This window comes from Fopius arisanus, unplaced genomic scaffold, assembly GCF_000806365.1.
Source record: "Fopius arisanus strain USDA-PBARC FA_bdor unplaced genomic scaffold, ASM80636v1 scaffold00218, whole genome shotgun sequence".
Lineage (NCBI taxonomy): Eukaryota > Metazoa > Arthropoda > Insecta > Hymenoptera > Braconidae > Fopius > Fopius arisanus.
The window spans coordinates 36,534-48,798 of NW_011887957.1; the positions used below are offsets into that span (position 1 = coordinate 36,534).

The following is a 12,265-nucleotide window of genomic DNA, read 5'->3' on the forward strand; positions in this document are numbered from 1 at the left end:
ATATATATTTTTATAGGACGATTTTTAAATAATTTTTCAAATAATTTCATAAATAAAAAATAAGCATCATTAAGGTGCAAAAAAATGCTCCTACGGGACCATAAATCTCGACGTTTTAGGCGATTCTGAATCGTTTAAATAAATTTTTGCGGAACAATTTTTCACCATTTTTTAAATTCTTAAGTAAACGATCCACATCATTAGATTGCAAAAAGTTATTCAAAGAGAAGAATCATTCTCGAAGTTCTAGATGATTCTGAATCCTTGGAGAATAGATTTGCGAGACGAATTTTTTGTTTTTGTAGGCATGTTTATCAATAAACAACAGACAACATTAAGTTGCAAAAAAAATGTTCCGCGGCAATAATAAATCTCGATATTTCCGGCGATTCCATATGATTTGAGGATAAATTTGCGAAAGTTTTTCTGATTTAATTAATGCAAACTAATCAGTTACAGAGAGGGAGAGAAAAAACCAGCACACACGCTCCATTCAGAACGTGAAATCATTTTTAATTAAATAACAATTATTTCCCGATTCCTCCCACTCCGAATTATTTCCGATATTTTCGTTCGGCTTCGGACATATTCGTTATTTCCATAACTTATTGACATTTTCATTAACGTTTAGTAGCTCGCGCTCTATATTACTAACACTCGTAATCTCTAAAATTATCGACGCTCTCACGGTTGCACTCTACCTTACTCACGAGCCGGCACGCGCTCTATCGTACTTACAGGTATGGGCTTCAGTTTAGTTCCGTTACCGCCGCTATGAAATTTTCCTGTTGCAGCTGTAAGCCCTAGCAATTTCCAGTATAATCTCCGGTCACGGTCCTTAAAAGTATTCCACTCTGCTTTTTTCATACTCACGGGCTTCTCAAATTATCGACATACTCGGGCTCGCTTACTGTCTTACTCGCAGGTACAGGCACTGACGTGATCCCCGCCTCTAGTACATTTTCATGTTAAAGCCTTTCCATAACCTATAGCAATCTCCTTTATAATCTCTGCCGTAAAATCCGGAGTCATTTACATAAACTACATGATAAAGATCATATTTTCCATTCCTATTCTTTTATGTCCCCAAACAAGCTCTTCCAATTGGCCGTTTGAATTGATTGGAATTATTGCAAATTGAAATTGACAGAAACTGTATTGCAATTCCTGGCTTTTCTACGCCATTCCATTGTGGTTGACTATTTTGGTAATCGAGAATAAATTGTTTGGAGAAAATGGGGACTGGCCGGAGCCAATTCACTGATGAAGAACTTCAGGATTACCAGGTATTTTGCAAAATTTCTGGAGTATTCATGTCGAAATGAATCAGACCTGAAAAAGTTACTAGAGAAATTTGGTTGTTCATTCATAAAAACGATTTGGTAGATGCTTCAGACTAATCTGGTCGTTGCATACTCTCTATTATAGAGTATTCCATGCCAGATGTACCACTTTTTTTAAATCGACTCCTTTCGAGCTGGTAGAAAGACTTCTATTCCTTCTTACTCGACGAGAAATATTTCTCGGAATTTTTCCAAGAATTTCTACCCAGCCTGATGAAAGTTATGCATTAAAGAACATTTTCTTTCTCAATTTCACATAGTCATAACTTTTGTGAAACTTAACTGTTTGGTACCTTTTTTTTAATGAAAATTTTGGTTTTTGAATTGATTCTTCGGTAAAAAATACAAAAAAAAAATTAAAATAATAAACCCAATTAAATTTTCGCCCTTTCCGAGAAAAACCGTTATTTTTCCGCAGTTTACAATTTCTTTTCTGAAAGACGAATTGTACCAATTCTGCGATTATTCTTGTCAATACCGTACTGGGTCGACATTTTTTTCAATTTTTTTTTCTATGTTTCAAAAAAAAATAATTTTCAAAAGTAATTTTTTTAAAGTAAACTTTATTTATACAATAAAATAAATGCAATTCTACAATTTTACAGTCTTGTATTATCGATTTATGGTTTACGATTATGGTAACTAAGGTTGATGTCTGTTACTGTTGACATTCAAGGATTAAAACAATAATGCCATAAATTATTTATTGGTTTCTTCTATGGCGTTCAAATATTTCACAATTTCCGAGTGCATTTGAGTTTGAAAAAATTTTTCATATATAAGTGTTTCTTAGCTTGGAAACCATAAATTGATATTAGATCATATGATATATGATATCATTGATGATATTGATTGGGACTAAGCGCGTCATTAAAAATCAAAATAAAAAATACGGAGCATGATCTTTATGTGGTGAATGGATGGATGAACTTTCCCACAGATAAAAAGACCAGGAGGGTTGAAACATCACGAGTTAACATGGAATGCCTCATTTATTGACCATGAAGATTAAGACCATAAATTGTTGACATAATGCTGTAAAATCGTTTAATTGCATTCATGTTATTGTATATATAAACATTATGAAAAAAAAATCTTTCGATGTTGAAAATTTGAAATTTTTTTTTCAGTCAAATACAAAAAATCCGCACACTTAGGGATTGTATTCAACTAATTGCTGAATTAGTTGAATTTGTTTAAAAAAAAAAAGGATAAAAAGCAGGGAACTTCGAAAAAATCAGGATTTTTCACGAAAAAGGCAAAATTTTCAGTTTATCATCTCAATTCTTTTTCGTATTTTTGTCTGAAAAATGGAGGCAAAAATAACAAGCAGAAATTCAGAAGGAAAGTATTTCTGTCAAGGCTTGAAAAAGTTATGGTTATTTCAAAATAAAAGAGTCGTGTTTTTTTCAATTCATAACGTTTTTGGGTTGGGTGAAAGAATCCGATAGAATTCCGACAAACGGTTCTTATGCGATAGAAAATAGTGGAAACCTTTTGGTCAGATCGAACGGTATCGGGTTCAAACATGGTCGCTTTGGCATGGAGTACGCCATATATATGAATTGATCACTACAATAGTGTCGAATGGAACGACAAGACAAATATATTGATAGTCAACGTCGAAATCGATTTCAATAAATCTATGAATCCATATCTTATAATCTTGTGAGCCTCTATCATGAAAGAAAAAAACATTGATTTGTTGTTGGTTTCCTCTTACAGGACTTGACGTATTTTACAAAGAAGGAAGTTCTATAGTGAGTACCAAGATGAATATTGAATTACTTGGCAATTTTAATAGTGTTAATAAAACCTGGTGTCGGTTCTTCGAATTCGAGGAATATACCCTTTAAAACTGAATTACTTCGCGTGAGTTACACAACTATTTCTTAGAACTATATGAACAGAAAACTTTTCTCAGAGCAACTCCCTTGGTTGTGAAAAGTCAGGAAACTACTGTGATTACGTATGCCGATAGTTTTCTAAACACTATTGAAAAGTATGAATTTTAGTTTTCATAAGTTTCTAAAAAAATTGGTATCCGTACACTTCATAATTTTGAAGAAGATAATTTCAACTTTTAAGTAGTACGAACACAACGCGCTCTTCGTGCCGAATTAGATTAATGTGTCCAACGCACCTGTCACAAGCATGATCACCCAACAAATAATTTGCTCCTCCCTCCCACATCCGTTACCTCGAGAACATCACCGCAGTGAAATACGATGAGATGTGAATAATTTCTCGAATGGTACTTGAATTTCCACGTCCGAGGAGATGGAATTACTGACTTCTGGATCGGATGCGATGGGTTTTCGACGTTGGATTGTAACTGTTTGTTCTCAGTTTAAGGGGTATCAGAATTGTAAATTTAATGAGTCCCGGAAAGGGTGACATGATGTTACGACGTGGAGCGATCTTGTGCATTTTCAGTTGGGATTATGCTTCGAGTTTGATTGATTCTTTTATTTTGACATTGAAATTAGGGGTTTCGTCAACAGAAGTTCGGCACGCGCAGAAATTTTTGTGGCTTTCTGCCGGATATGAGTTGGTCCTTTTTAAATTCCGATTTAAATTAAGGTTATGGAGAGACCGGATTCTTTGAGAAGGTCACTGCAGTTGATGACAGTGCTTCCGGTTGTGTCGACTAGATTCATTTTTCGACAGTTTTTATTCAAATTTTTATGATGAGTAGATTAAAAAATTAGATTTTAGTGACCCCAATTTCAACACGATCTGGCAGCTGTAACTCAAGATATAAATTTTTGAAATTAATTCCATTTTTCATTGATTCAAAGGCATTTTCACCGTCTGGAATTTATTTAAAAATAAACCATTCGAAAGATTTCGATAAAACAAAATATGTTATAGAAGGAGTGCTAATACACGCTACAAAAAAATGGAATGGATTTAGCAGCTGGTTTCAGAGCTATTATCTAATAAAATTTGAATTTGTCGATGAAATGGGCGGAGTCACTCGAGAGGTGGAGTCTGACGCGATTCATAAGGCAACAGCGTGTTGTGCATCAGGCGCGGGATATTTTGAAATTTTCAGGTTACAATGGATAGTACATTCGAAGTATTTTTTCTTTTCTTTCAGGTAGGAATTTTTTACAATTGCTAAAGAATCACAGAAACCAACGACTTTCCTAAAATTAGCAATTAATGACTTGCCGATTATGGTTCCAATCAAATGACCAGTATCGTAGGGCGCATTGTGAGCAATCAAAACACAAGGTTTTTCAAATAGCCTAAGAAATTCATTAAAGACAATCAGTGCCTCCTGCAATGGACTAGATATGACAATATTATCATTAAAATACAAGTCGCCATTCCTCTCTGTCAGGCCAGTAACTTTCGATGCTTGTGGATTAAATTCTTTTGTGGGAGTGACATAGATGTTAAAGGAAGAATTATTTGATTTTGCTGCAATTTGCAAAATCTCAGCATCCCTTTCCAGCGCAGATGTCTCCAGTTCGAAATATACCAAAGCAAAATCTTCTGAGTTAAAAGAACACGCTGAGCAGTTTGGAGTTCCTCGAAGCAGTTTTCATCCAGCACTAAATTGTTACACTCATCAGTATCAATTATTAATCCACAGTTCGATTCATATTTGAATCTTCCTTTTTTTCGTTCTTCTTTCGTAGCTCATTGCGTTTCTGTGCTAATAAATTCCTACGAATTTTTGCAGCTTTGGTCTTCCCACGTTCTGCTCTCTGAAATCGAAATTTATCCTTTTTCTGGCAGAAGATTTCCGTATGTTTACCAGGTGACACATTTAATCGAGATACGAGGCCGAGAGCTACGGTGTATCAATACTCGACACAATTACCCCTTCCATTGCCTTCTAATCGTATTCAATTCATAAAATATAAATGCCACAAGTTACATGAAATCTGTACATAGTTACATTATATACATCGCCCTCAAACTTTTCATTGATATAAGTTTCCCCTCTTTTTGCTTGAAATTGGCAAAAATACGCCCATGGCAATCGGCTCATTTCAATAATTTCCCGATTTCTATTATCTTTCGGTTATAGTGAAGCCACTAATTGGTAGCAGTTCGATCCAATCTAACCTGGGCCAAATTTGGCGTTAAAATGTTGCCATCAGTGCATTGGAGCCGTTGAATTGTAACAGGCGAGTGTTTTATTGCTTCCCTCGGATTTTATGTTTTTTATTTAATTCCCTAATTATAATTGTTTATTTTATGATAACGAATATTTGCTATGCGTTTGTTAGAAAATTATATGCAGTTCTTGACCTATGTATGTGTATAATTACACATGGGACTGAAGTCAATTTTGGTGGTTAATGGAAATATGAATTTCGAGATTATCACATTTAAAAAAATTGGTTCGGTCTAATACATACATAAATGTAGAAAGGAGTTTTTCAAATTGTTGAAACACATTGTGTATTATGTAAAAAAATCATGCAAATAATATACTTCAAATGGACTGGAAACATGATGTGGGTGACTAAAATTTGGAAAACGTAAAAATAATTCTTTACTTATATTGCATAAATCCGTGAAATCTCCCGAAATGACAACAACTGGTATTTTTGTAAAAAAATTGCGCCAAGTTAAACTTTCGCTCAATTGATTCTATGATAAACTCGTGTTTTGCCAAAATATGGCGTTCCTCAAAATTTCAAAAAACTCGGAAAATGTAAATGAAAACGCCTAGAAAAGTGATCCGGGTCGATTGAAAGGATTCAATAGTGACAATAAAAAAATCAATAGAGGCAGGACGAACTTACTTGGCGCGGTTTTTTTCAAGAACTAGAGTTAGAGCCAAAGATTATCTTCGGTCACTTTTAATTATTAATCAAATTTAATTTTAGCATGATCCTGTAAATAAAACCGCGCCTAGTACGTTGGTCCTGCCTCTACCGATTTTTTTATTTCCATTATTGAATCTTTTCAGTCGAGTCGTATCACTTTTCTTGGCGTCTTCTTTTACATTTTTCGAGTTTTTTGAAATTGCTAGGAATGCCGTATTTTTACAAAACACGAGTTTTTTACCTAATCAATTAAGCGAAACTTACTTGGCGCAGTTTTTTTTACAAAAACACCAGTTTTTTTCATTTGGGGATCTGTTAGTTACGTCCATTAAATGCATTTCTCCATCGTTCTTGGTGCACACGGTGCTTGCTAGTCGAAAATCTGCGGATTCACTCCGACTATAGCATTTATTCTTCGGAGCTTTGTGAACTATCATGCCATTGACGCTTTCGTTTGCTTGACTTGAAGCAGCCACCGAAAATGCGGCAGCATTATTCACATACTTATTGAGTAAAGTGCCTAATGCCTCGTGCAATTCATTCTCGTGCAAAAGTATTGTTTGCCTTGTTTTTCGAGTCGAATTGACCTGAGAGCACCTTCGTCGACAATACACATGGTTCCCGAAAAGATTTTCACGGATGGCTCTCAGGGCAACAGCTAGACTGGATGCATTTCCTTTATTTTCGGCTACATCATACGTAAAGCATCTTGTTAGATGCGGGATTGTCTTTTTTTGTGGCAATTCTTTATAATGTTTGGATAAATTGTATAAATCATAGATGAAGTGCTTACCCAAGTGATTTCGGTCGGACAACTTGAACATCTTCAAATTAGTCTCCTGACGTAGACTGGGTATCGTGGAGGCATCATCATCACCAATAAGCACACGAACTTGAAGACCTCAGCCTCCACTGCCTTAGCACTCTCCTCAAAATTTTTACGGCAATCATGTTGATCTTTTGGTACACCATTATCATACAATTTACATTTGCGATTATGTGTCGGGAAATCGAGTATCTTGCCAGTCAAAAACCGATAATTCTCCCATAGCCATTGAAGCTATCATACTTTCGGCCTGCACTCCTCGTGCTTCAGCCCATATCGTATGATACGATGATATTGACAATATTACCGAGGTGGGCATCAAAGTTATTGATTTTCTCAGAAGAGCCAGAACTTTTGAGGTTTGTTCTAAAAGGATAAATTTCCTTGACAATCGCTGGAGGTCTGAAAAGGGACAGAGAAGGGCAGCAAACCGACAGGAAAAGAGGATAATTGTGATTGAAATATGGTGGATAATCATTTTTTATGTATTAAAAAAAATATATTTGAAAAACATTTTTTTTTCAATTATTCATTATTCATTGTCTATCTTTCAGTTCATTTTTCTTCCATTTGAAGAGCTCCAATTGTATACAGTTTATTGCATTCCGATTTTTAAAAAAAGTAAAAAACAATTGGTATATATTAAACGTAGAAGAATGCATTAAAAAAATGTGTAAAAAATCGAAAGTCGATAAAAAAATATCGATAACAAAACTGCTGAAAAATCAAGAAAATTCGAAGTTTGAAAAAATTTTGAAATTTTTGAGAATCACGGTGAAATCTTACAATTCATGGCAAAGCTGATCGAGATTTTCCATCCCAAGCTTTCGTTCCTCTTCAGCTGCTTTTTTACAACTATCTTTAGCAGATTGTTATCGTGCTGAGCCAACTTCTCTTTAGTAGCGTTTAAATAAATCCGCGGATATTGTTGGGACATTAAGACAAGCCAGTGTTTTATTGAGTGAAGTACATCCCATACCAGCATGAACAGTGCCTGCAACATTAAATTGCATAGTTCCATTATTTCCACTGAAAAAAAACTTCTTACCCGGTTAAGAAATGAATCTATTAAAATTATGAAATTTTTTTTCAATGGAAATAATGGAACTTTAATTATAGTAATTATAATTTTAATTATAATTATTATAATAAGCATAAAAACGATGAATTATTTGATTTATAATGAAATTATAAGGTTCCTCTAGTATTAATATCAGCATGCTGATGAGAATCTTGTGTCTGATGTGTTTTCCCTGTTGAAACCGTAGTACGATTGGAGCACTTGTCACATGTGATGGTTAGAACTGCATGATAACTAAATGATGAACTGAAAATACTACTTGGCATACTCAAGATTTTGCAGCATGGTTAGGGGTGAAATGAAGGGATGATAATGGGATGCATGCTAGCAGGAAATTGGGGAGTTTTAGGGTGAAGGGATAGAATGCTTCTGGGTGAGATGTGGGGGTTTTTTACCCTCATTAACACATTTCCAAGATGGCCGACTGGGTAAAAGTCTATACAGGGGTGAAAAAAATGTCTCCACAGGGGTGGGTAAATCGACTCAGGGGGTGATTCGGAGTCGATCTGTACCTATAAATTTTGACCTTTCTTTTCACCCTCACTAATACATTTTTAAGATGGCCGACGGGGTAAAAAAAAGAAGTCTTCACATGGGTGGGTAAATCGACTCAGGGGATGATTCTGAGTCGATCTGTACCTATAAATTGTGACCTTTCTTTTCACCCTGACTAGTACATTTTCAAGATGGCTGAGGGGTAAAAAAAGGTTCCGCAGGTGCATGTAGATTGATTCACGGAATGATTGGACGGAGTTGCGGGGTCCAATCCGTAAAATGGAAAACAATAAAAATAGAAAGGTGAACTGAGTGCATTGGAAAAAAATTAGGGGTTGAGGGTGGGAAGAGTGTGCCAGGATTCCAAGAAGGTTGATAGTGGGATGAATTCATTCGGAAAAAATGATGATTGGCGGTGGAATGAGTCATGGGGAAAATGAATTGTTGAGTGTTGGATAAGTGTGTCAGGGTGAAATGGGGATTGATAGTGCGATGAGTCGAGGGAAAAATCCCCAATTCTGCCTGACACACTCATCCCACCGTTAAGCCCCCATTTTTTCCCATCTACACATTCCACAATCAACCCTCATTGTTTCCATGACTGATCCCACCATCAACCCCCATTTCTCCCTGACACACTCACCCCAGCCTCAACTCTTCATTCTTTCCGAAGCACTTATACCGCCTTCAACGTCCTTTTCACCTTGACACACTCATCCCATCCTCAACTCTTCATTTTTTCCCGTGCACTTATCCCACCATCAACTCTTATTTTTCAAGTGACTGATCCCACGATCAACCTTTATTTTACCCATGACTCATCGCACTATCAATCCCCATTTCACCCTGATACACTCATCCAGATCACAACCTTTCATTTTTTTCCATACACTCATCCCAGGCTCAACACTCATTTTTCCTATGCACTCATCCGATCATCAACTCCCACTTGACCCTGACACACTTACCCCAGCCTCAACTCTGCATTCCTTCCAATGCACTCATCCCACCATCAACCCTCATATTCCCTATGACTTATTCCACCCTCAACCATCATTGTTGCCGAATGAATTCATCCCACCATGAACCTCCTTTGCACCCTGGCACGCTCTTCCCACCCTTAATCCCTAACTTTTTTCCAATTCACTCAGTTCACCGTTTTATTTTTATTTTTTTCCAATACACTGATTGGACTCTGCAACTCCGTCTAATCATTCCATGAATCAATCTACATACACCTGTAGACCCTTTTTTACCCCGTCGGCCATCTTGGAAAATGGGCAGCGAGGGTTGAAAAAATGGGGTTAAAAATTATTGGTACCGATTGGCTCCGAATCATCTCCTAAATCGATCTTTATTCATTTGAACTGAGATTTTTTTTTCCCCGTCGGTCGGCTTGAAAATTATGTAATGAGGGTGGGAAAATGGGGTAGAAATTTATATATATTTATATGCATGTAGGGGTGGAGATTTCTATTGTATTACCGCATCACCCCATCTTGAAAAGGGTTGGTAAAGGTGGGAAAAAGTGCATTGCACATCTGGGGACATCCCCCGCCCCCCTCGCCACACTGTTCAGCTATAAACCTCTCTTTCCGCCTTGTTGGCATATGAAATATCTCCATGCACTTTTCGAATAAAAAAAAAAGAATGGAAAAATTTTTCGACGCCCTCCAAAGCCCCACTGTCTGATGTTGCCCTGGTTTCCAGCGATTGCCGTAGTTACCGACAAGGCATCGCTTGAGATCAAGCCTCGGGTTTTAAAATAGGCAGCAATATTAATACATTTTTTTAATGCTTTTGTAAAGAATGGGTCACTTGACATTAACATTGTTCCCTCGTTTAACATGAACAATTATCCAATTATCAATTATCATTATTATTAATTATTATTGATTGACTATACCGAAAATTGTTGCCCAATTTAAGGGTAAAATATTACATTCGAAAAGGGGAGGAACCGGATCCAATGATAGTTTCAAACGTAACCCATTTGAATCTAACTCGTTCCCTTTTTAGCCTGGTATCCTTCAATCAAGGGCACGGACGGGAATAATGCTGGAAAATAGGCTCTAGGTATATGAAATAATTGAAGGTTATTCTAGATTTTAGCTGATTCTTTTGACTCCATATTTACAAGATAAAAAAGACGGAACACAAAAGAGAAATCTGTTATAAACCATGTTGAACTTACGTGAAAACCTATTTGATTCCCTTTCGAATAGTTATCCTTAATGGAGGTTGTCGCACCCCAAAAAGGAAATGAGTTAACTTAACACACTTGACAGAAACATTATCACTAGTTTAAATGTTAAAATTTACTAACAGTTTTTGAAGTTAAAAGAAAAACTAAAATAACCCATAAAAGGGCCTACTAGTAATTAAAGGAAATAAGCCACGAAGTGCTTATTGAATCAAACGGTCTTGAAACCTGAATGATTATGAAAATAGAGTTGTAACTCTATTATAGTAGTTGCCTTGGAATTGCTAACAAAGCCAGTGCGCAAAGGAGGTTGATGGGATGAATGGTGGGATGAGAAGCGTTTTATCCGTTCACCCTAAATCCTCCCAATTTTCTGCAAGCATTCATCCCATTTTCATCCTTTCATTTCACGCCTACCCATGCCTACAAACACCGTGTTTATAAACGCACCCCTTTCTCAGTCCCAGTTTCACCCTTACCCCCACCCTCTACCTTGACGCATCTGTCTAACCCCTAATTTAGAAATTCACCCTCCCAACACTATTTATTCGTATCCCCCCATTGGCATATTATCCCCCCAAAAGTGCCCCTCGTTCGTACGCTCCTGACCACTTTTGCCGTGAAACTCATTTTTGCCTCTTCGAGATTGAGAGGCCCCACTATCGCCATCTGCCTAAACTTTGTTTCCCTAAAATTGACAGTTGATCGCTGCGTACTCGCCGACAAAAATTACGGGCGTTCAGTGCATCGAATCTTTCTGGGAAAAATAGCGAAAAATGTGTTATGCCCCAGAAATACAATTAATTGAGAAATAGTATTAGATAATTTCTCATAATATGAGGACAGGCGAAGTGGCACATATTATCAAAAAAACATGTAATGGCGAATCAGGGAATGTTGAAATATAAACTATCCCGAATATTTGCGGAATAAGTTGTGATGAACCCCAAATTCATCACCCGCGCGAACAACGAGCGAATATTAAAATGTAAATAATTAAGAGGAAGAGAAAAGAGAATAATTGTAACGGCTAGCGGGAAGGTAAGGAATGAATGAGAGTGTGAATGAGAGAGAGCAGAAAATTAGAAGCGCGCATAACGACGGGAAATATTCCGCAGAAAGTACAATAGATAGCCATAGAATAAAGAGTAATTAATCCATTAGAGGCAGCGGGGAGGGAATTACCGAAGGGATACCGTGGAGTGCCCAGGAGTCATCTGCCGAATACGTGCCCGGCAAGGTCCTCCGCCCTAGAAAGGGCCAAGCTTGCCAGAGGCTAGAGAAACTGCAGACCAGGCAAGGATCTGTGGGGGAGGAGACGCGCAGTTAAGTCGGAGTGATGACCCGCACCCCTGAATGTCGTGGGGATGGACCACCGAAGATGGGAGGCCTCGTCGCGGTAAGAAATCCACCGCCGCGGGGGTACCCGGCAAAGCAAAGTACCTGGTGGAAAATCTCCCGGGGGCAAACCGCGCCGCCATTTCCCCGCTCCTGGGCGACTCGGGAGGAGAAGAGGACAGGAGG

At 37.2% G+C, this 12,265-nt stretch overlaps 1 protein-coding gene across 2 annotated transcripts in view; it reads left to right on the plus strand.

Moving 5' to 3' along the window:
• The first annotated feature begins 909 nt into the window (after positions 1-909).
• LOC105272608 (calcium and integrin-binding protein 1) overlaps positions 910-12,265 on the plus strand; it is a 69,193-nt gene continuing 57,837 nt past the window's right edge. For both annotated transcript variants that reach the window (XM_011314808.1, XM_011314807.1), the window contains exons 1-2: positions 910-1,286; positions 3,069-3,103. In XM_011314808.1, coding sequence (XP_011313110.1) covers positions 1,236-1,286; positions 3,069-3,103 — 86 coding nt within the window. In that variant the 5' untranslated portion in view covers positions 910-1,235. The remainder of the gene's footprint in view (positions 1,287-3,068; positions 3,104-12,265) is intronic.